General features: G+C 41.0%; 1 protein-coding gene across 2 annotated transcripts in view; it reads left to right on the forward strand.

Moving 5' to 3' along the window:
• Positions 1 to 25,475, forward strand: part of map2k5 (mitogen-activated protein kinase kinase 5) — an 80,265-nt gene that overhangs the window by 25,463 nt on the left and 29,327 nt on the right. Inside the window, exons 11-19 of one of the 2 annotated variants that reach the window (XM_020940631.2) lie at positions 60 to 141; positions 486 to 547; positions 3,317 to 3,365; positions 3,476 to 3,549; positions 6,578 to 6,628; positions 6,710 to 6,781; positions 10,214 to 10,243; positions 19,968 to 19,994; positions 20,228 to 20,260. In XM_020940631.2, coding sequence (XP_020796290.1) covers positions 60 to 141; positions 486 to 547; positions 3,317 to 3,365; positions 3,476 to 3,549; positions 6,578 to 6,628; positions 6,710 to 6,781; positions 10,214 to 10,243; positions 19,968 to 19,994; positions 20,228 to 20,260 — 480 coding nt within the window. The remainder of the gene's footprint in view (positions 1 to 59; positions 142 to 485; positions 548 to 3,316; positions 3,366 to 3,475; positions 3,550 to 6,577; positions 6,629 to 6,709; positions 6,782 to 10,213; positions 10,244 to 19,967; positions 19,995 to 20,227; positions 20,261 to 25,475) is intronic. The other variant, XM_055154559.1, reaches the window with a different exon arrangement.

The raw sequence follows: 25,475 nt of genomic DNA on the forward strand, positions 1-25,475 counted from the left end.
TTTCTGTAGAAGTGATTATTAAAGGAGTTGGACTCATACTTTTACTTTTTTACTTCCAGTGTGATTCTCCATACATCATCACCTTCTTTGGGGCCTTCTTTGTGGAGAACAGGATCTCCATCTGCACTGAGTTTATGGACGGTGAGTTTGTGGAGGTCAAACTTCACATTTTTAGACGAGTTATGAACGACTGTCCACACCTACTCTGTACCCATTTACACTTGTGCAGTTTAAAAGAGTGTTAGCGGCGTAGCGTGCATGTGTGCTAAAAGGTACAAGGGCGCGATGGTGCAGACTTAAGTGCACTTGTTAGCATGTGTGTTTAGACCGGTGTGAACTGGAAGCGCCGCTGTCTTTGGGCCTGTGCTTGTTCAACTGTGTCTTAATGCTCTGATTCCCATGTTTCACACGTCTGCAAAAGTCTGTCCCACCGCTGCTCTCTTTACACCACCAAAGTTTAGTGAAAACTCTTGTGTGTGCCGCAGGAGGGTCACTGGACGTGTACAAGAGGATACCGGAACATGTTTTGGGGAGGATCGCTGTGGCAGTAAGTTTTTGTTGTATTTTGGAAAATTCAGTGGATTTATATCTAAATTAGGTCTGTGCTGACTTTCTGAAAATGAAAAAGTAGTTACTGATTTTAATCATCACAATCTTTAATGATGGTTAGAGTCAGACTGGTCAGGGAGAGTTGGACTGGGACTGGTCAGGTAGAGTTGGAATGGTCAGGGAGATTTGGGCTGGTCAGGGAGAGTCAGAATGGTCAGGTAGAGTTGGAATGGTCAGGGAGGGTCAGACTGGTCAGAGAGAGTCAAACTTTTCAGGGAGTTTCAGACTGGTCAGGGAGGGTTGGACTGGTCAGAGAGAGTCGAAATTTCAGGGAGTTTCAGACTGGTCGGGGAGTTTCAGACTGGTCGGGGAGTTTCAGACTGGTCGGGGAGTTTCAGACTGGTCGGGGAGTTTCAGACTGGTCGGGGAGGGTTGGGCTGGTCGGGGAGGGTTGGGCTGGTAGGGCAGGGTCGGACTGGTCAGAGGGGATGCTGTGTCCCCCGTGTCTGTGTCCTGCACCGTCACAGCAGTGTCCAGGGGGAACCAGGTGAACACAACAGGAAAGGTCTCATCCTTACTCAACTCTGGTGTTTCCTTTTCTCATGAAATCTTAATTCCCTCAAAGTATTTCCTCTGAAGGCTCTCCTGCCACATCTGCTGCCACATTTGATGTAAAAAAAAAAACATGTGGTATCTCAAAGCTAGCTCATTAGCTTAGCTAGCTCCTTGTACTGTCTCCATGATTATGGGAAAGACAATCACAGTCCAACAGTCCCTTACGTCTGTCCTTTGAACTGCACATGCTGCACTTCTTAGTTAGTTAAAATCTCATATGATGGTAAAAAATGAGCAAAAAACTCCAAACTAATTTTAGGATTGATTTATAATTTCATGAACATTTTAGATATTGAGAAACTTCCATTGTTTAATTTAATTGTATTACCAGCATCTTTGTTAAAGGACACATCTTTTTTAAAAGATACTTTTAAGAGCTTTTATTCATGTCATAATAATTGTTTACCTTTCTCATTTACACGCTCAAAGTTTTGTTTAGAGTACATCATGCATATTTGAGTAATCCTAATTCTTCTGTATTCAAGACGCCAAAAGAAAAAGATTCCAAACAGTGATAGAATTCAGAAGGATCAGTGCTGCAGTTTTCTGTCTCATGTGTCTGTCTTAGACTGCTGTAGATTAATATGGCAATTTAAAATGTCCAAAATATAATAGTAGTAGAGTATAACTATTTGTAGACAAAGGCATTCTGTCTCCTTTAAACTTTAACCACATCCTATTAAAAGGTAAATCATGACACCTCTAGTCACACGGTATTGTATCACATCCTGACTTTAGTTTTTTTTATCATTTCCTTGATGACACCATAAAAAAATATACAATAATGAGTTGTTTTTGCGTCCACAATAACAGCTTTCACACATCTCTTCAGTAAACAACTGTTTATGCTGGTACTGTGACTTCTCACCTCTGTGCTGCTATTCTGAAGGGAAGCCTCTAATTTTATTAATGATTTGGGCTGGTGAAAATTGGTGTGAGCCATTCAATTAGCCTCTGTTTTGTGAAGCTATGGGCAAAGTCAAAGTCACTGGGATCATTTAGACAGAGAACACATTGTATCAAAAGCCTGTCTCCGCACCTATTACCCCCTGCACCAGCGCCTCCCCATCTCTGCTCCCCTTTTTAACTTTGTCCATAATCAAACCATGACAGCAATTTAGTCAGTGTTGATTCTAATTCGCAGTTCCCCTCCCTCCCGTCCCTCCCTCCTGTGTCACAGTGGTTAATTATCAGGGAGACAAAAGCCCCCGTGAGGACGAGAGGGCCTCTGCTCTGGCCACTGTTGTCCTTACAGCAGCACTATAGACGCAGCAGGACTTCAGAGCCGGTGCTGCTCTGTTCTTATGTCTGAGCTCGTTGTGCCAGAGACAAACTGCACCACACGTCTGAAGATGACTACTCACAACATGTCTTTTCTTACTTGAATCAATCATATTTATATTCATAGCACCCCAGTTAGAACAGTGCTTTCAGTACAGTGTATGGTTGTCAAAAGTATTGGAAATCAAATACTAATCGATACTAAAACTAGTATCGATAGTCATTTCATCAATACTAAAAAAATCACATTAATAGGACAGAAATGAACCTTTCCTGAATGTCTTTAGAATGATGTTGAGCTTTATCACACACAATATACACTTATGAACCATCTATGGAACCTACCTGGACCACTGAAGGATTTGTTATTGAGTACTGAGTCTATTCCTTAGTATCGAGTTTTACATTTTTGTAACAACACTAGTACAGAACATAAATTGCATTGCCTCTAAACAAAGACAAACCATGGAACCATTTGAATGGTGGCGTGTGCAGATGTTGCACCCTCTCGCTCTCCCTGTCGTTGTCTACACATGAAGCAGAGAGAAACTTAACATAGATTCCTTTGTATGTCTAGTATATGTGAAGAAATTGTCAATAAAGCTTTCAATAAAACTGTGAATTTTGAACTTTTGAACTTTTGAAACCACTTAGTAGTGCCATCTGTTGGTGAACACTGCCTGAACGTCTAAACTCAAATCCATATACAGACCCATGTTTCTGGGCTGTTGCCAAAATCTGTGTGAACTAGGATCTGACATTATTGTAAGGACAGTTATAGCAATCTCCATAGAGACAAGCAGGTGGTGGACCACCGCATCCAAGAAGTTCCACTGTGCACCTCTGATCTAACTTGTGTCTGTGTTTGCAGGTAGTGAAAGGCCTGACGTATCTGTGGAGCCTAAAGATACTTCACAGAGGTGAGTAAGACCTCGGGCCCCACTGTTATGAGGAAAAAAACAGCAGAGAGTTGATCCAGACAGGCTCAAAGTGCTGACGCGGGAGTTCCATAAACAGTTTGTCTCTGCAGATGTCAAGCCGTCCAATATGCTGGTGAACACCCGAGGACAAGTCAAGCTCTGCGACTTTGGTGTCAGCACACAGGTACGCACACACACGCACACACACTCATTATGTACAAATACTAATGCATACTTCCAGATGGAGGACAAGGCCTATAGAACTCTATAGAGGTAAAATTCACATGTGTTGAACTTCATCATATTTGTTTCGGTTTGGTTAAGGATCAGACACTTTTCTCATTAATCTCATGTCTTAAAGTAGACCTATTCTACAAAATGGGCGTTTCATAACTTTTATGTTGTATTTGGAGTGATTTGTGCATATTTAAGCAATCTTTAATAACTTATTTTCATGACGCCATTTTGCCGCTCTGATCCCTGTCATCATTGCCACAAGCACACACTCACTGCTCTGTATAAACTTACCTCTCCAACTTTATTTTCTTAATCGATGATACACGTAGGATTCAACAGCGCCACAAAGTCATTTTCGTCCCAAAAAAATAAAAATAAAATAAGGGTCATAGATTATAACTATAGACACAGACAAAAGCACAGTGGGTCTTGTAGTGACACCAATTTTAAATATTACAGTGTCAAAATATTTAAAGGTACACAATGTAACATTTGCATTTATTCAATAGCTGATTTTTTTTTTTTTTTTTTTTTTTTTTTTATTGAAAAGCTTGCTTTTTTATTTTGAGTGAGCTCACCTATTCACAGATATAACTTGGCCTAGCGGCACCACATGCTTGTCTCAGTGAATGAGAAAAGAATATATGTAGAATATTGTGAACAAAGCAATAACATCTCCACAGGGACAGATAGGTGTAAGTGAAAGTAACATGGGCTTATAAGCACCTTCTAACTAAAAGTTTATTTACACTGACAGAAGGCATTGAACTTTGTGCCAGTTTTTGTTTCATGTGGATAGGTCCAGTGATTACAGACATATGAACTATAAACCAGGACCTGTGCATTTTGACATTTTGATGTTAAATTATACCACAGATATTTGACCTGCCCTCCACCTCTATTTTAAAACATGGGCAGTTTTGAATAATATAACATCACCTGAACCCAACCAACGTGCACTGTGCGGCGTTCAGTTTAGCATGTAGATCTGCGTACATATGGTCAACCTGTCAATCAGCGCTTTCATTTTCACCTCCAAACACACGGGCGCTCCCATGGGTGCTCTCCTCCCCCTTCCCCCTCCTCCTCCTATTGTTCCTCTGCGTCCCAAAAAAATCACTTGTTATAATTATGGCCCCCACACGGGCGCGCGGCCTCATTGATATGTATGCAGTCCGGGCGCTGAGGAGACAATGGCGCTCTATGGCGTTCGGGCTATTTGTAATGTAACCATGAGGGACGCAGCTCCGCCACGTCCCCCCTGGACCCTGTCTCCTGCCCCACAAACACTGCATGTCCGTATGGTAAACACTTATTCATTTTTAACCTCGACTTCTTGTCTCTCCAAGGTGATGTTTTTTTACTTCCAAATGCAAAGTCCTGTCCTCATTTTGATGTGGTTCAGTTTGTCTTTCTCGCACACATGTGGTCTGTAGGGCACGCAGAAAATACACAGAGCCATGAGGGAGCACAGGCTCATTATCGTAGGCTTGTCACTGATGGGATGTGTTTTGTAGCCACACATACAGACAATGCTAATGTCTCCTTGTAAGGCAGGGACGTAAATAGGGCAAACTTGTGTATTTATTTGAACACATTTAAAGTCGACCTATTGTGCATGCTTTTAGCCATAGTCACTTCCCCTTCTCATTTACCCTCTCAACTGATTTATGCAAGTTTGAGCAATCTTTAATGCTTATTTTCAAGACACCATATTTCTGATCAACCACAGTTTTTACCTCCACATGCCCATGGCTCTGTACTTCATTTCGCAATTTAATCTGTGATGTAAGATTCGGCACTGTAATCATTTTGATACAAATCTCAAAAAATCCTCTGCTCACTAATGTGATGTGCAGCTATCCATAGCAGAGGCCCACAGCTTCTCGACTTGTTGTTGTGGTGACGTTTACAACGACACTGCACTTTTCTAACTCAAGTCAGCTCAGCGGATTTGTGTCTTTTATTAAGTTGTTTTTAGGTTAATATTGTGATTTAAAATGTTGTATATGTATGTATATGTATGTATATATATATGTATATGTATGTATATACACACACACACACATATATATATATATATAATATATATATATATATATATATATATATAATATATATATATATATATATATATATATATATATATATATATATATATATATATATATATATATATATATATATATATATATATATATATATATATATATATATATATATATATATATATATATATATATATATATATATATACATATGTGTATTTTAATAAAGATTGATAGTTGCCACAGATAATAGGAATGGTCATCTATGGTCATCTAAATAAAAGTGAATTAAGAAGTCCACTGTAGTTTGATTCTAGTGTCACTCATTGTAACAGTAATATCATTAAAGGTGCTATAATGGGCAAAATGGACTCCCATGAGCTTCATGTTATAATGTCACCTCCTCATAGCTGGAGTTGTGTTTTGTTTTATTCACACATTTGAGTAATCCACCATTATTAGTCTGTCTACATCTCCAAAGCTCAAAATGCTTTGCCTCCTTTTAATGTCATCCAGTGGTTTTAAGTTTTATATTTTTTGCCTCAATTGAACTGATTTACAATGCACTAGAATAACCAACATTTGTTGCCATAAAAAGAGTCTAGAATATCTTCTGGTATTCTTCTGCACCAGAAGACCAGAGCTTTCAACAAAGCTAAAGAAACTGGTGTTGCTTCAAGTTTGGCAATTCCATCACTGCAAATAATCTAAATGATTCTAGTGAAGGTGTATGGAGTTTAAAAACACAGTGGAGCACTTCCTGTATCACCATTCAATGACATCACATGATGGATCAGTGTTTTCAGTTTGAGAGAAGAATAAAGCCTAGACATGCAGGGTTTGTGTGTTAAACATGTGTGAGCTTCAGGTTTTTAATGACGTATATTTAATCACTTCAGTTTATAATTGTCTGCATTTCTTTTGCAGTTGGTGAATTCTATAGCCAAAACCTATGTTGGAACCAATGCGTACATGGCTGTAAGTAAGCATCCACAGAGCTCTCATATGACAGGGTCTGGCTCCTCAGTGTTGATGGTTGTGGTGCTGTGTGTGTTTCAGCCTGAGAGGATTTCAGGGGAGCAGTACGGCATCCACGCAGACGTGTGGAGTGTGGGCATCTCGTTTATGGAGGTACAGCTGGCTCTGTGTTATCTCTGTGTTTTATTATAGCATCATATTTGTAACATACACTGATAACATATGTGACAAGAGGCTAGGCCTGTCAACAAATCAATACCCAGAGACTAATTGATACTAAAACTTGTGTTGAAACCCGATACTGATTTGACCAACTATTGAGGCTGAAAGAAATCCCATAAGTAGGACATAATGGAGCTTTTTGGCCAAGGATTATTATGTTTATTATTGGCATACTATTATAAAACTACACGCAAAATCAACAGAACTACAATGTTCATATAACAAATATCCAATTCTATTGTGTAAAAATATTGTTTTTTTCTCTCGGTAAGCTATAACTTTATATTATGAATCTAATTCTGTATTCAGTTCAATGTTTGGATTCACACTAGGGTTGTCAAAACTATCCAAAACCACATTATATTAAAACTAGTATCAAAACTAAATATAACAGGTATCAGTACTAAAAAGTCCCATTTACGGGACAGAAATGAACCTTTCCTGAATGTCTTTAGAATGATGTTAAGTTGTATCAGAACAAGTAGAAGAGCACATAGACTAGTATACACACGGACCATCTATGGAACACATGGTAATATAAAATAACTTAAGTATTACTATATAATGTTGAAAATCACATTCTATTCTCCAAATAAAGAGTATTTTTTTCTATTATCGTTATGGTATGGGAATCAGAACAGAGTATCAAGTCTATTCTTTTGTACTGAAATCGAGTTTCAAATATTTGTATCGTGACAACATTATTTCAAACACACAGTTTATCCATCTAGAAAAAATGAATTTTTTTTTTTTTTTTTTTTAAATCTAGTGCCACATAATTGTATTCACTTGTCTAATTCATTCCTGGACATGTATTTTAACAGTATAAAATATGACAAATGTATAGTTTGTTCACGTTTTTAAGATTACGTTGTCAGCAATATCCCAAGGCTTACACTTTGGCCGTTGAATCAAATCTCTGGTTATAAGCAAAACTAGAGCACTGACTGCTTAAACCTTGGCGTACCTCGTGTTTCAGAGATATTATGACGTTGACAGAGGCGTCACTCTCTGATGCGTGTGCAGGATATGGTTGGCTGGCCGGGCAGAATGAATGATTGTAGATAAACACGTGTCTTTTGTCGGCGCCCCCTGGAGACCTGACTGACACACTGTTTTCAAATCACATTTTCATTTGCGCTGCTCTCTTGTCCTCCCACTGACTCCATTGATTCCCCATCTGTAACTGTCTGCGGCGCTCCTTTGGCCTGATAACAGATGATTCACAGCCCCTCCCCGTCAATAGCTCCTAATACACACACAATCACCGCCAGAATAGATGAGGCGGGGGAGAGATGGCATGTCAGAATTATCCACATCATTTTTACATGAGAGAGATTGACTTTTACAACAGCGCCGGGCCGTATCAAGTGGGGTTACGCTAAACGAAAGTGCCTACAGACCCTCTCCTCTCCATCAAGCGCCATCTTTAGACCACCAGTTTAAATCTATTTACGTTCAAGGGGAGACGCCGGGGCTTTTTGACGTTTTAATAAGGTGATGTTGCCAATAAGCTGCCCTTGACCAAGATGAAAAATGCCCACCTCAAATGTCAGGGAGAAGTGTGGCCCCACCCCCAGCCAAAATCACAGCACTACATTAGGTTTAGCCCTGAGCGCAGTCTGCCAGGCTTCTCCTTTAGCCCTGCGCTCTGTGCTCAGCAGGTGGGTCACTCAGGGGCTTATTAACTAATAGCCAGTGTTGTTTGATGAGGGAGTGTTTTTAGATTACAATGTGCACTAAGCTTACATGAAAGACGAACACAAGTTTATTTGAAACTGTGCTTTAAAAGCCCTTTTCTTACCTCACCACACCACAATGTCCACACTAGACTCATCTACTAATGAAACCTTAAATCTACAGCTTACCGTTATGAAACCTATAATATTGTTTTAACTTAAAGTGGACCTAGTATGTGAAAAAGTCTCTTTTCAGTGATCCTCTGAAGTTGTATTTAGACTGATTCATTTATGTTTGAGCAATCTTTAGTCTTCTGTATTCAAGACGTCATTGCTTCGATCTCTTCCGTTTTTAGCTCCACCGGTACACGCCCACTGTGACGTACGCTCTTCCTTCGCCAAGTTTATTTTCGATGATACAATTATGATTTTGTAGCATCACGATACTCTTTTGGCCCAAATAGCTCTCTAATGTGATGTGCAGCTGTCCATAGGAGGGGCCCACAGCATGTGGCACTTTGTTGTGATTCCCATCAGGCACCACAGTTTTTTAAGGCAGAAGTTAATGGACTTCTTTCTTTTATTAAATCATTTTAGATCAATATTGATATTTAAAATGTGCAAATTTTAACAATTTATGGGTGTAGATTATAACTATATAGCAGACACAACAATATATCTTCTTTAAATGTAACTGAGCTGCAGCATTAAAGTAGCAATTCTGTTTTCATTTTGGGGGTGATTGGTTGTTATTTAGCCAATAAAACACAACTTATATTTAACTTAATTATTTGAATTTGGTCATATAAGTTAAATGAATGGAGTCTCATCTTTATAACACATATGCCACAGCAATGTCGCAATGTCACAATGTCACTAAAAAGGCTTGATACTCTTATACCAATGTTGATACAAATTTAAAAATAATTCATTAATAATTAATAATTCAAATGTTATATATATTAATATACATACTTGTGTCTAGTTTTGATATATAGTATGGATTTTCACCTGGGTATTAATATTTAAACACGAACAGTTTTAAGGTCCTATATTTCACTCAATTGAGTCCTGTGAGCCCTGTTAGAATGTTGTTACCGTATCAAAAACATACCTGGAGTCGTGTTTTGTTTCATTCGTGTGTGAATTATTAGTCTGTTTACATCTCAAAAGCTCAGAATTTTCTGTTTCACCTTGCGATGTCATGTAGTGGTAGTTTTCAAGTTTAAAGATCCTTTTACCTGTAGTTTAGTAGAGATTAGCAAATTCAGGACTGAAATGATGCAAATGATTCTACTGAAGTTGTATGAAGTTTAAAAACACAGTGGAGCTCTTCCTGTATTACCACATGACATCACAGCCTAAATCTCCAGGGTTTGGTGTTAAACACATGTGAATGAAACAAAACACAACTCCGGGTCTGTTTATGAGGAGGAAAGTACATTATAACATATCAGAAAATAGAATGTAAAATGTAGTAAAATTACCCCAATTAGATTTTTGTAATTTTTTTTAGAACCTCTTTTATTGTTCCAAAGTAATGGCCTTGAAGTGTAGGCAATGTGATATTTAGCATGTCTCTTTTGTTATGGCTTAAACAACAGGGTTGAGGTTATTCCTATGCAGTATATTTGAACTGTGTGATTGTTCTTCATTTCTCTCTCTTCTGCTCTCTCCTCCACAGCTGGCACTAGGCATGTTTCCATACCCACAGGTACGTTAAGCTCCAAGCTCATTATGTGTGTATGCTCCTGGGTTATTCTTCTGTTTATTTGAATGCTTATTTCTTTCCCACCCATTCTAACGGTGGTATAAACAGATTTGTCCCTTTTTTCTCCTGTGGTTGACTAAAACCTTAGACATGGTTGGCAGCAGTCTTCTTGACACACTGCGTTCAGTTAAAATCCAGCTCAAATGTAATTGCCGACCACAGAAGTTGCTTACCAATCCTATCAAGTCTTAATTAGGCCTTTAAGATGGTTTTATCTCTAATCCCAGCTGAACAATCTGCATCTAGTTACCTCGCCTTACCCTTGATCCTCCTCATTTCACTCAATGCAACCAGGCACATTGTACTTAACACAAGTTTTAGTATTCCATCTTTGCCATCTGCTGATTTCAACAATTTTACAAGACAGATTTGAATAGTTTAAGGAGCCAGCAACAGACTCATAATGATCTTACATTGATCTTCTAGAATCAGATGGATCTGAATGAGTTATTCATATTTTGAATAACAGTGAGCAAAATCACTGAGAATATTGTACTTGAACATCTGTGCACCATTTTTATGTATAGAAGTAATAGAAAAGATGTTCTGGAATAACAGCAGAGGTGGGTAGTACTCAGTTACATTTAGTTGAGTAACTTTTCAGAGTACTTTTGTAGCTGCATACTGTTACTCCTACTTGTAATTTATGTATCTATGTGACAGTACTCTTACTAGAGTAAGAGTTTGGTTCCTCTTTACACTGTGAGTAAGTCTACAAGTGACAAAAGCTTTATGTGACAATATGAAATGATTTGAACATTTGTGTTTCTTGCAGTGCTCCATCAGATATGATATAAGTTTGTCTCATTTTAGTCTCTGTACTTTGAAAATACCAGATTTTGTGCTTTCTTAATTGTTTTTCCTCAGTTTACATTAACTTTAAATTATAACTCCGGTGTTGCCTCCTGACAGTTACTCTTACTTGAACACTATGTTTCACAAATCCATTTTTACTCTTACTTGGGTGCAATTCGGGCTACTCTGCCCACCTCTGAGTAATAGTAGTAATAATACAACTAAACTAAATATTTTATCCAAAAATTAAATAAGATTGACATCTCCTGAACATGAGCAGGCCTAGTTTACATTGGTGGTCTCTCTTGTGAAGTGTAACTCTGCACATGTGAGATGGGCTCCTGTGGTTGTGGTGTGGTGCTATGGTGGTATCTGGCAGCGGGCCCTCCTCATCTCAGTGTTAATTCTCCCCCTGGTCCATATGGCGCTGCAGACAGTTCACCTGCAGGCTGTAGCAGCACAGCGCACATCCAGCTCGTCAAGCACAGCCAGCCAACAGCCGCAGGCCAGAGCTGTCATCTCTCACAGCTGTCTGAGCGCTGGGCCTGCCTGCTGCACCCGGCAACTGCTACTACACCCAGTACTGCACCCACTGCTGCACCCAACAACCACTACTGCACCCAACGACTGCTACTACACCCAATACTGCATCCATCAACCACTACTGCACCCAACGACTTCTACTACACCCAATACTGCACCCACTGCTGCACCCAACAACCACTACTGCACCCAATACTACACCCAACAACTGCTACTACACCCAATACTATACCCAACAACTGCTACTACACCCAACAACTGCTACTACCTCAACAACGACTACTGCACCCAAGAACCACTACTACACTCAACACTACATTCGACAACCACTGCTACACCCAATACTATGCCCAGCAACTCCTACTACACCTAATACTACACTCAACACCCACTACTACACCCAGCAACCACTACTACACCCAATACTGCACCCAACAACTGCTACTGCACTCACTATTACACTCAACATCTACTACTACATCTAGCAACTGCTACTACACCCAAGAACCACTACTGCACCCAATACTACACCCAATACTACACCCAATACCAATTGCTACACCCAATACTACACCCAACAACCACTACTACACCCAGTACTAGATCCACTGCTGCACCCAACACTACACCCAACACCCACTACTACACCCAGCACTACCCCTAATACTTACATCTAGCAACTGCTACTACACCCAACACCCACTAATGCAGTGCTTCTCACCACTCCGTCAAGCGCGTTTGACCTCGGGAATGCACAACCAACCGTTCACACCAAAGCGTCAAAAAACGCGCGCCTCTAACCTTTGCAAGTTTGGACCACGCGCATCTTTGACGCCGTGGACGACGGGACAAAAATACTTGACGCGCGTCCGTTGCCCTGGAAACAAGAGCCCGGTCCCGCTCTTTTCCCGAAACAATGTCAGTTGTTTATGACATAAAACATCAAAGTCGGGTCGAACTGTTTTAATTTATACTAATGTGTGTTGTGATACTGGTCCTTTAATTTGTGGTGTCTGTCTCGAGTCTTCTATCTGTTTAGTCAGTCCTGGTGTATCTATGGCATCGTATTATTTATTCTCCGCTATGTTTGTGGTTCATAATAACGTCGCTGCGTCTCTGGATACTCGTCCCTGATTGATCTCTGACGCGAAAAGTTCAGCATTTTCAACTTCTTGACGCTGACGCCTTGGACGCGCGTCTTGGCCACTGACGCCAAAACGCTGAAGACGCGCTGCGCTGACGCCAGATTCGCGCCGCGCTGACGCCGAAAACGCGCCGCAAAAACGCAGGACGCTGTCGCACATCTTTACATAGAAAGTGGACGCTTTGACGCTTTGGTCTGATTTAGTGTGCTGCACTTCTACATTAGTGGCTTTGGCAGAGTGTGCGCAGTGTGTGGTGTGGAGCACTGTGCTTTGAGTATGAAGTGTAGACAGAAGTGTGCAGACCCTCAACTGGAAAACATATTTAACAGGGATGAGAAGACGCGCATGCGTTTAAATACATTACACCCCAATCACTCTGTAAGCCGCTGTGCGAAAACGTGCCGTATTGCCGACAATCATCCCGCTGTGACTGTACTTTAATTGTTGGCGTCATTATGGCATGTAGAGGTTTTTATAGGTACATTTATAGTCACGTGAGATGTTTCGTCCTAATAATTGAGAAGCACTGCACTTGCAACCACTCCTGCGCCCAACAACCACTACTGCGCCCAACAACCACTGGCAGACTAAAGTACAATGTGTTGTTTAAATAACTGCTGCCTTTGTGTGTTGTGATTTCAATTTGATGGTGAATAATCCTGCAGCATTATCTAGGCCATCTTTAGGAGCACTACTCCCTGTAACTCTGTGCATCTTTACATTTGTATTTACTGGCTTTTTGAGTGTGATGTCTGTGTGACAGTTTGGGAGCGCGTGCGTTGGCTGTGCTGCCGTCCCCTTGCGTTTGTCATGATTAGAGCTGGTGTCTTTAATCCCCCTCGCCACATGCTCCGTTCATTTGCATACTTTGTCAGGAGTTAATGGAGTTTGTGCGCGGCTCGCTCGGAAAGTCTTTGAAGACTTCAGAGCTGAGTGTGATGTGTATACAGCCGCCAGCACTTCTGTCCCTGATTGATTTGTTGCCGTTTGTTTTCTCCCTGTTTTCGTGGCTCTTGGTTTTTGTCACACTTTCTTAAATTCACTGGCATGTCTTCTTAAAACACTGTAAGGTTCATCAACCCCCATTACATTTTAATTTATTCACCAGATCATAATGTTGATCTTTATTTTTTGCTTCTGAAAAGACGTCTAAAGTAAAGTTTACCACCGCACTACTTTTCAGATGCGTTCGTTGCTGAACTTGCAGCAACAGATTTAGATGGGCTGGGTTTGGGTAGGAAAGGTTGCTCATTGAAACCTCTGCTGATCTTGTTTTTTGTGTCCTCGGGCATGACACTTCACTCATATTATATAAATGTGTTTGGTTGTGATCAGAAAAGGCCATATAAGCAGATTAGCAGCCACACTTTTATCAGTCTGCCCTAGAATGACTGTGACTACATGATTGTACTTGATTGGTGCAGAGCTGCAAGATTAATGGACATTGCATAAAAATCTATTTGAACGGAAGAAATGAGCAAATTGTAAAGACAAACATTTCTGAAATACTAAAATTTTCTCCACAAACAAATAAATATTCTTTCTTGTATATTTACCCCGTAGTTTAGGTCCAACATCCATTTTCTTCTGTTTTATCTGGGGTCTGGTCACAGGGACAGGAGCCTGAGCAGGGATGCCCACACTTCCCTCTCTCCAGGGCCTCTTCTCTGTGGGACATGCCCACACAGGAGGCATCCAGAGCTGATGCTTGAGCCACGTGGACGAGCAGCGGCTCTTCTCCAAGCTCAGTCTTGTCTTATTACATTTCATTTTTTATGGCAGTCCTCCTTTGAACTTGTTATTACACATAAATTGCAAATCTAATCAAACAGTCAATGCTTGTCAGAAAAATCGCAATTACATATTTTCTCCAAACGATTTATACCCTTCCTTTTAGTCAAATGAATCACTGAATCATTTTACAATAGTCAAAAGTTCTAAAGATGGATATACTACCCAGTGCCCCAACAAGCATGGAAACCCAGCATGTGTGTGCATCTCTGTATTAGATTACTCACATAATAGAGAGGGGACTGAGGTGCAGATGTATTAAAACTCTAATGTCTAACTAAGCCACATACAAGAAGAAAAACTACGCAATTATGCTTGAATAACTTGTTCCTCCACTATCCAATTTCAACTTGAACAGCTTGCAATTCGGTCCGAGTAATTATTTCTGAACAAATGACTTTTCTATAGTTGCCTCTAATGCATCTGAATCAGGCAAACTGGATGTGGAGCGCCTTAAGTGTCTCCTGGTATTTACAGACTATGCAAACCTGTATTTAATTGAGTGAATCAATAAGCGCTTTAATGCACTGTCAAAGCAACGGCTAAAATGTGCAATTTATTTCCACACAAAGTGAAGTGGGATCTGGAAGTCTGCAGCGTGCTCTCTGCTCTGCCTCCCTCTGCTTGGTGAGAGATAACTAATGGTGTTTGTCAGTGAGGTGTCCAAATGTCAGACCGTAACTATAGTAACAGACCATCTACACCTGTTCGAAACACGCACAAACAGTCAAACGTTTGGACATACTTCTTATTTCCATGATTTTTACATTCTCACTTGAGCATCAGAACTATGAATGTGGAATGTAGCTAACAAAAAATTTAATCAGATCAAATAACTCTTGTTTTAGATTTTAAAATAGACTTTACTCTGTGTTTCTAACCCTAATTTGCACTTTTGACATTTCTTGACCATGATGAAACCCAGCTCTGAAAACCATTTCAGGAGACTTCATGAAACTCATTTGCCACTTTTACCATATTTTTCACACTATAGGGCGCTCTGGATTATAAGATGCACTGTCATTAAATGGTCTATTTTTGAACTTTTTTCACAAATAAACCACACTGGACTTTAAAGGAAACCCAACAGTGTGATGGGTGAGTGGTTTTGTTTGTTTGTGGCGTTCACGGTGACTCTGGGCTTTGTTCAGTTGTGGCGTGTAGGGAGGGTGCTGTCTGGGATCGCTGGATTGTCGGCGTGTTCGCAGTGACTCAGTTGTTCAGTTGTGTCTAGAAGTGGCACATTGCACTCGCTTTTTCGGTTTGTTCCTCTGTTCCGTTCCTTGTCGGTGTGGAGTGATGAGTGTGTCTGTGGGTGTGTTTCGCTGTTCGGTCGCTGTCTGCTCCGTGTGTGTTTGTGTGTTCTCTGGGTGGTGCGGCTTTGTAGTTTACTGAAGTCGTGCTGGGACACCCGAGTGGATTCATGTATAGGTTGCTCTGGATTGTGGGGGGCGCAGTTGTTTTTTTGATGGGGTTGGAGGTTTATGAGCGCCCCCTACAGTGTGGAAAATACGGTACATGAGAGCTTTAATTCCAAATAAAAGTAATTTATTTCAGTATAAAAATGTATTCCGCTTTAAAAAGACCATGTAAACAATGAGTGGTTCATTCCAATTTTAAAGCTGAATGAATTTATTCCTCGATCATGTAAACGTCTCAAAAATAATTCTGGTTGTTCAGCACATGCTCGTTGGGTCACCCTTCTGACGCGATTTGGATCCAATCAGAACGCTTCCCCACCCCCAGACACTGAGCGGAATGAAATAAAGATGATTTAATGTGTTTTCCATGTAAACCTCAAGTCAGAATTATCATGTCCATGTGAACTCGAAGGAGAATATTTTAATTCCAAACTATTTAATTCAGAACAATTAATTCTGAATTAAAAAACATCTTGTAAACCTGGGCACTGAGAGAAAGCCAAGGGTTTACAGCACTGTGGACAAAGCAAAACAACTGGGGTGGGAAAGTGTTCTGTTTGGACAGGGGGCGCTCAAACGTATTTACATCAACTGGAAGAAAACACACACTTCAGCTGCTACCGCCTTTTCTGTCATCTCAGGTTGTCGTTACGCCACGGACACAAACATGATACAGACTTTTTTTCGCAGTTGTTCCGATGATAATTGCGCAGCAGCTGGAGAATTCTCTCATCCCGCTTTACGTCTGTCAGATGAGGATGAGAAGGGAAGAGTGTTGGAGAAGGAAGGAAGAAGACAAACTGAGTGGATACTCTGAGGATTTTGTTACCAACGTTACACGATTCAGTTCATTTGAAAAGTGATTACATTAGTTACTTTCCCTTGTAACTTCCATAATTCCCGCCTCAAGACCTCCATCAACACCTCTGGCTCTGCTCTGTCCTGGCTTCAGTCATATCTCACAAACCAACAACAGAACATCAGCATTAACAACTGCTCCGCCTTCACTGCTCCCCTGTCACAAAGTGTCCCCCAAGGATCAGTGCTTGATTCTCTCATTTTCATTCTCTACATCCTCCCGCTTGGCAACATCATCCCTCATCATGGCCACTGTTTTTACTGCTACACTGACGACATACAGCTCTATATCGCCATCTCCACTTCATCCATAAACTCGTCCAACTGTCACACCGACATAAAAACACACACCTTTCTCAAACTCAGCAGTGACGAAACAGACATTCAAAAAAACTTCATCAAACCATAGACGCCAGGAGGCTCTTCCGGCTCCTCCTAAACCCTGGCTCCAACTGACTTACATTGGGATCTTTTCGTCCCTCTCTCTGTAACAGCTGCAGTGAGCCTCATCATTTTGGTCTTAAAATGTTCATATTAATCCGCTCTATGTGATTCAGATTTTTTTTTCGCTATTTTGTTTGTCAAAAAAATCGTGTTCATAACACAGAGTCAGGCTCCAGATTCCCTCCTGTAACCGTGAACATCACGAGCCTCATTTGAGCGGCGCTGAACGCTGTGGGTGATGTCACACTCATTTAGTCCACTTCTTTTATACAGACTATGCATCAAACCCACCTCAAACTTCTGCCTCAGTTTTGACAAGACTCCTCTCACTCCATCCCCACTCATCTGTATCCGTGGAATCCTCGTCGACCTCAACCTCTGATTAGAATCCCACTTTAAACAAATAACCCGGACCCAAAACTACACTGTCCACCTGCTCACACACACATGGTCCCACGAACAGATCACCCCTGTCTTCCTGTCCCTCCCCTGCTCCTGTCTCTGCTCCTGTCTCTGCTCCTGTCTGTGCTCCTGTCTCTGCTCCTGTCTGTGCTCCTGTCTCTGCTCCTGTCTGTGCTCCTGTCTCTGCTCCTGTCTCTCCTGTCTCTGCTCCTGTCTGTGCTCCTGTCTCTGCTCCTGTCTGTGCTCCTGTCTCTGCTCCTGTCTCTGCTCCTGTCTCTGCTCCTGTCTGTGCTCCTGTCTCTGCTCCTGTCTCTGCTCCTGTCTCTGCTCCTGTCTCTGCTCCTGTCCCTCCCTTGTAGGACTTAAGCTCTGAACCTGGGAGACAGAGCCTTCTCTATCACCGCCCCCACTCTCTCGAACTCTCTACCTCAGCAAATCCGTGACTGCACTGAACCCCCATCTTCAAGAAACTGTTCAAAACCCTAGTCTATTTTTAATGTCCAGCCTGATTTTCAATCATGCCTATATTTTGTCTATTATCGTATATATGTTAATTGTATTCTTTGTACAGCATCTTTGAGTGTTTAGAAAAGTAGTAGTAGTAGGAGGAGGAGGAGTAGGAGTAGTAGTAGTGGTGGTAGAAGTAGTAGGAGTAGTAGTAGAAGTAGTAGTAGGAGTAGTAGTGGGAGTAGTAGTAGAAGTAGTAGTCACTTTTTTCACTGCTAAAATGTGTAATAAGTGTGAAGAATTCACTTTTTTATACGTTTTAGAAGTCCTCCGCTGTATACTTTCTTTTTTCAGTGTAACTTATTTTAAGTCAGTAATCAAATTATTTTTGAAATAAAGTATTCAGAATAGTAATTACATTATTTTAGAGGAAGTAATCAGTAAATGGTCAAATTTTTCTCTATAGCACTTTGCCACCTTCAAGGCACTCAAAGCACTTTACACACACATTGTGGGCAAGGTGGGTTAAGTGTCTTGCCCAAGGACACAACAGCAGCATTCATCTGTGGGAGCTGGAATCACACCAGCCAACCTGTGGGTCAGTGGATCTGACCGCTCAACCTGTGATGTTTTTTTTTTTTAATGTCGAGAGCAGGATTCGAACCGCCAACCTTCAAATCAGTGGGCGAATGCTCTACCAACTGAGCTACTGCCGCCCAGTAGTCAGTAATCGGTAGTTTTGCAAAGCAATCTGACCAACACCGGTGGTAACAGTGGTTTTATTTATTTATTATTTACAGTAAATCCTGTTCTAATACTTAGTGTTGCTAAACATTATGTTCTTGTATGTTGTGAGCCTCTGACAAATCTAACAAGAGGCTTCACTGACACTGACAGAAGTGAATGTTGGCTTATTGTTCTCCATGGTACTAAACTAATAAATACTTGAAGATCACACAACAGGAAGTTGTGAGTGGAGGTTAGACTTTATAAATGAGCAGAGCAGAGCACTTGTCTGTGTTTGCGTCATAGTACTAATACAAATTTTGATTCATAGTAAATATAAAAATAACACCACAAACTGAAATCATCTTCACATAAAAATAATCAGGCTGTCTTTACTTAAATTTTAATTGGTTGTTTATTTTATATTTTCCTTTTTTTTTTTTTTTAAATAGAATTAGCTTTGAGACACAGTGAGCTAACCAGCATGGCCCTATGCAGACAGCCAATACTCATTTGTTGAGAGTGAGTATTCAGTAATCTTGTAATGTAGTACATTTCAAAAATGTGCAACTTTTGTTCAGTGTTCAAAAAAAAAAAAAAAAGGAAAAATCCAAAGAAGAAACCCTATTGCTTCTCTTATAAACGATGAAATGTTTTCTTAAACTTACACTTTAGCCTGCTTGATTTGGGCTTGTGTACTTATTGTTTAAGGGTTGCCATTCTAATCAAATTATCCCAATGTGCCTTGTAGCTGTGTAATTAGCTCTCTGTCTTGCTCTCTCCTCTAATGATTGTCTCAGCCTTGTACCTGTGAATCCAACATGGCGGCTCACATCTCCAGTCATCGACAGAACCTGGAGGGCAGCTATAAAGCACTGCTCGGAGATTAGCATGAGCGCCTCTCTTCCCCCATCTCCTCAAATGAGAGCGAGTCCATTAACATTTGTGTGTTTTCATTATGTAAATGGTGTTAATGCAGAGCCACAGATTGCCACGGGGAAACTATCATTTTCCTCCCAGTGATCATCATGTGTCCACGTTTATCGCCTTGATTATGACACGCTAATTACATAGGGCCTCTTCTGTGCCTTCCAGATTCAGAAGAACCAAGGATCTTTAATGGTGAGTGTTATTGGATCTGCATGTCTGTAATCCTGGCTGACTGTTCCACTCCGATGGCATTTTCACTGGCAAATATTAGATTGTTCCTAAACAGCTGCCATTACACGAGGTAGCATAATAAAATAACATATCCGATCTGTTATGGCTCGGCTCGGCCTCACTGCATTTGATTAACGTAATAGATCCGCTTTCATCACATCAGCTCACCCTTTTTTTACATCTGTGTGTTTCAGCCTCTCCAGTTACTCCAATGCATCGTTGATGAGGTGAGTCGCCGTCTTATGTGCTTTTGCATCTAAAGTCAGCCCTAATGGCCCGGAAAGCTTATATTTTGTTTCCTAATGAAGCAGAGCACTCAGGCGGCTTTGCTCCCCGCTCGTACAGCCCTGGTCCTGTGCACCCGCCTGGGGCTAGACGTGCACCACACACGCACCACACACGCACCACACAGGCACCACACAGGCACTACACTTGCACCACACATGCACCACGCATGCACCACACACACACCACGCATGCACAATGCTGCAGAGGCTAACACCGCTAACACCACAGCCCCCAGTCATGTACTCAATACACTAAACAAAACATAACCATGGACAGGTAGATGGACACTTTTCTTTAGCTTAAATAAGGAACACAGAGAGGTACAGGGAGGAAATATGTTGCTGGGTTTCAGAACACGTCACTAGATTCTATAGACCAATATGACTGAATACAGACGGGGACAGCTAAAATGAAAAGAGTTCAAAAGCAGATTTGTGATGTAATACAGTGAGTTCTACAGCCTAGTCCACGGGTGGGCAATTTATTTATTTTTTCTTCCATGTGACCACATGAGAAACAAAATATTGTGGAGGCCAAAATGCTTAACTCAGTTCTGCATAATATTAATTGTATTTCTTTATAACAGTAAATGTCATTGTTTTGACGCGCTGCTCAGACTGGTAAAAGTTTATATTATGACTAAACAATGAAAAAGTGAGATTGCCTTACAAAAAATGTCATTTAGAATATCACTTCTGAAATAAAAGCAATGCAGCTTTAGTCTATGCATGAGGCAAAGTAATAAAATATGTTTATTTTGTAATTCCAGATGATCTTAAACAGGCCAGTCAGAGTAAACCAATGGGCCATATGTCGCCCTGGAGCTGGTCTGGTCTACTCAGTCACAGAAATGATCAGGTTCAACATTTGTGCATTTACCTTTTGGATATTTCATGGCAAAGTGCAGTGTTATTAATATGAAAATCTGTCTCTTACCACATCTGAAAAAATGACATCATCACAGTCTAGAACCTGAAAAGCACCATTTTGAATATGGATAATGTCAAAATGCCAAAATCAGAATATGGATTTTAGAACTGAATACAAATTCTACTGAAAGTATTTATTACATTTATTTATTTTTTTACATTTACATTTTACACTTCAGTTCAACCTCAACTTTCACCCTCATATTATTAGCTTTAAAATAATTCCCCCCATTATCTGTGGCACTACCCAGTGTCCTGTAAAACATGACCCCCAACCCACTTTTATGTCTGGGACTTTGTATTTCCTGCAGCCACACAGCCCTGTGCATGTTTATGAAGGTGTATGCTAATGTTAGCTCTGGCCACGCTCATTCCTGCTCCCTCTCAGTTCTTTGCTGACACGCACAAATGACAGAATATAAGCCCTCGCCACTGCAGCCTGCCCCCCTCCTGCCCCTCCACCTGCCCCCCCTCCTGCCCCTCCACCTGCCCCCCCTCCTGCTCTGTGTTGCGCATTAAACATACTATGTCACTTGTCCTTAACTGCCTATAGATTGGGTGTAATTAATAATTAAATGCTTTTGGTTGTAATGGATTGACCCCGGCTGAACTGTTCATTAGTCAAGCAGACAGAGGCATCACTCAAACTCTTTTTCCTGCGCCCTTTGCCGTCTCCCCTCCAGGCGAGAGAGCCGTGTGCTGGGCCTGGCACTCCCCGCTCGCCCGCCACCCCACCACCAGCCCGCCACCACACCCACTATCAGCCCGCCTCCAAACCCACTACCAAACCCGACACCAGACCCGACTCCAGACCCGACATCAGACCCGCCTCCAAACCCACTACCAGACCAAATGCCAGACCCGACGCCAGACCCGACACCAAACCTGCTGCCATTCCGACACCAAACCCGACACCAACCCCAACCCCAACACCAAAGCCAACACCAAATCCGCTGCCATCCCGAAGCCAGACCCGACACCAGACCCAACACCAGACCCAACACCAGACCCAACACCAGACCCAACACCAGACCCAACACCAGACCCAACACCAGACCCAACACCAGACCCAACACCAGACCCAACACCAAAACCGCTGCCATCCCGACACCAGACCCGACACCAGACCCAACACCAGACCCAACACCAGACCCAACACCAGACCCAACACCAGACCCAACACCAGACCCAACACCAGACCCAACACCAGACCCAACACCAAAACCGCTGCCATCCCGAAACCAGACCCGACACCAAACCCGACACCAAACCCAACACCACCCCAACACCAAACCCAAAACGAGCCCGCCTCCAAACCCACTACTAAACTTCCTGCTATCCCAACGCCAAACCCACTATCAAACCCGCCACCAAACCCACCACAGTCTCACCACACACAGGTGACAGGAGAAACACTTTGCCCTGTCATACTCTTTAGACACAAGCTGCAGTTTACGATGGGCTAGCTCAGGTTAGGGGGACTGTGTCAACATTATTCTAGTGCTAAGCTCAGTATTCAGGGTCCTGGAAATTCTGGAAAACCTGGAATATAATTGTCCTAAAAAAAAATGTATATGTTGTCCTTGAAGCTCGCTGCACTGTGCTTTGCTGGGTTATTGGATATCAAAGACTGACAGCTTTTAGAACAGTTGGGTTTTTGAAAAACCTCAAAAATCCAGTGCAGGAGATGTGTACACAGAATATCTTGTTATTATATCTTACCTGCTTGGTAGGACCTTGGTGTCACATATAGGCCTTCCATAGTTTCTACTACAACACTTTCCTCACAAGTACCATTCAGATTTAAAGAATGAATCAGCCACACTTAATTACTTCTCCTATAGTAACACTATAATACTTTATTTTTCACCCTTATTGTCATTTAGGCTTTATCTTTGGGTCACAATACTTCACTTTCCTATTCACCCCATGAATTTTGCTAAACTATGTTTATTACAAACCCTAAAATTCCTTTGAGAACAGTATTGCAGCTGTGCATTTTAGTACATGTAATGTTCTCCTAAAGGCATTTTAAAGGTCCTATATTCCACCTCTTGTGAGCTAAACCATGTTATAACATTTTTACCCCCTCCAAAACATACATGGAGTTGTGTTTTGTTTCATTAATTGAATAATTCTGAATTATTCAGAGTGTCTGTCAAAGCTCAAAATGCTCTGTTCCACTTTGTGATGTCATGAAGTAATTGTTTTCAAATCAACAGCTATCTTTTTCAGTATTTACGCAGAGACTGGCACGTAAGGACATTTTGGGGACAAAAATTGTGCATTGCAATCACAAGTGTTCACTGTACAGTCCAGGACAATGAATATATTGGCAGACTGAAAGATGAATTACTAAAGATTATTACAACAGAGCCCTGCATTTCAGAAAATGTGTGTAGAGGTCTAAAGTACTCAGCAGGTAATACCAGACTTCAGACAAAGAGACTGTGAGTATAAACGATCACCTAAATGACTGCAGCCTTTGTGATTTGCTAATTACGACCATTCAAATTACAAGTTTGATTTGATTAGGACACATCCTGCAGCATTAGCAGAAACTACAATGAAAGCCCCTTAAAAACCCTTCATGCATTTCTACTCAAATAAGCACATTGGACTTATCACAGCGCTGGATGCATTGCGACGGCACACGGACACAACATAAATCATATAGGACATGACTCTGTTGCCAATAGTAGCTCCTGCATGCGTTTGTCTGTGGGAAGTATATTTGCTGGAAACAGACAGCGCTACATTAATCGTGGAGACTCCATCTTGGAACCGCTGCGCGTCCTGCCATCTGCTCGCTGCCCACTCTCATTAAAGCACCTCTCTGCTGCGCTGGTGAATAGCACGCCGCTCCGCTAATAAAGAACTCCTACTTTATTTTCAAGCCTGTAATTACTGATCTAATTTCCCCTAATAATGGCTCCATGGCAATCACATGTATATTTACTCGTGGCGGTTCACGTTTGGTGCAGAGGGATGAAGCAGGAGCCAGGGCACTTTCATCACCCGCTTTGTCTTTGTGCTAGCACCACTAACACATCAAAGCTCTGGCAGCGCTTGGAATACATGCATAAATATGTGGCCTCGCAAATATACACTCCATTTCAAATCCTTAAAGGACCTGTATTAGAGTTTGTTTTAGGTTTTTTTTTGTTTTTTTTCCCATGCATTTGAGGAAAATGTGTCCCAGTGCAGATATACAGGGGGTCCAAAAATATGACATCATTTTGCAGGCCAATAATTTTGACAATTCTTAATGAAATAACCTCAAATTTTCACAGAATGTATTGAAACAGATCAAGATTTTATATTCATTTTATTTTATTTTTTGTTTTGTTTTCAGGTTGAGTCGTTCACTCCCAAAGAGAAGGTATTTTGCATCTTGGAATCTGCTCGCACACATATGTGATCATTTAGCCTTGCAGAAAATTCATCCCCTTTACATTTTTGGTCCAAGTCCAATTTTGTTTGCCAGTTGGTGAAGTTTTTCTAAATGTTGCACTGAAGTCTGCACAGTCTTGGGTGAGTGTGTGTGAGCAGATACAAAAATGCAAAATGTCTTCTCTTTGGGAGTGAACGGCTCAACATGAAAAAAGAACAAAAATGAAATATTCAGTATAAAATCTTGATCTGTTTTTAAACATTCTGTGAAAATTTGAGCTTATTTCAACAAGAATTGCCAGAATTATTGGCCTGCGAAATTATGTCATTTTTTTGGGAGAGCCTGTTGTGTATAAACAGCTCTTGAGATGAAAATATATCTATGCTGTTTATTGTCAGAGAAACAGGATATGTGACTGGCATGCTCGTTATTGTTAACCTCTGAAAGTTGTGAAACGTGTTTACTGTATAAGCTCATCGAGTTGAATATTTAGGATGCTCTGAATGCATAAGGTAAGTGAGGAATAATTCTGGACCACAGCAAATCATTTCAAATGAACTGGTTCTGTCATTGTTAAGAGTGTGAGTGTTTAAACAGGAGGGATTGTTTCACCTATTGTTATTTTGAAAATATTTTTGTTGAAAATGATATATTTACACTCTAGGCTCGGCCTCTCTTTGTTCACTGTGCTAAGTCACTCCCCTTCAGAGCACTATGACATTTCAATCAGCTGCATTCTGGTAATGAAACTACTTGGGTGTTGAAAAAAAAATTCTTTAAAGGATCGCTATTCTACGTCTTAATGATTCTGGATCGATTCCAAATTCTCAC

The sequence above is a fragment of the Boleophthalmus pectinirostris genome, unplaced genomic scaffold (genome assembly GCF_026225935.1).
Source record: "Boleophthalmus pectinirostris isolate CB_2022bp ecotype Guang Dong unplaced genomic scaffold, ASM2622593v1 HiC_scaffold_19, whole genome shotgun sequence".
NCBI lineage: Eukaryota > Metazoa > Chordata > Actinopteri > Gobiiformes > Gobiidae > Boleophthalmus > Boleophthalmus pectinirostris.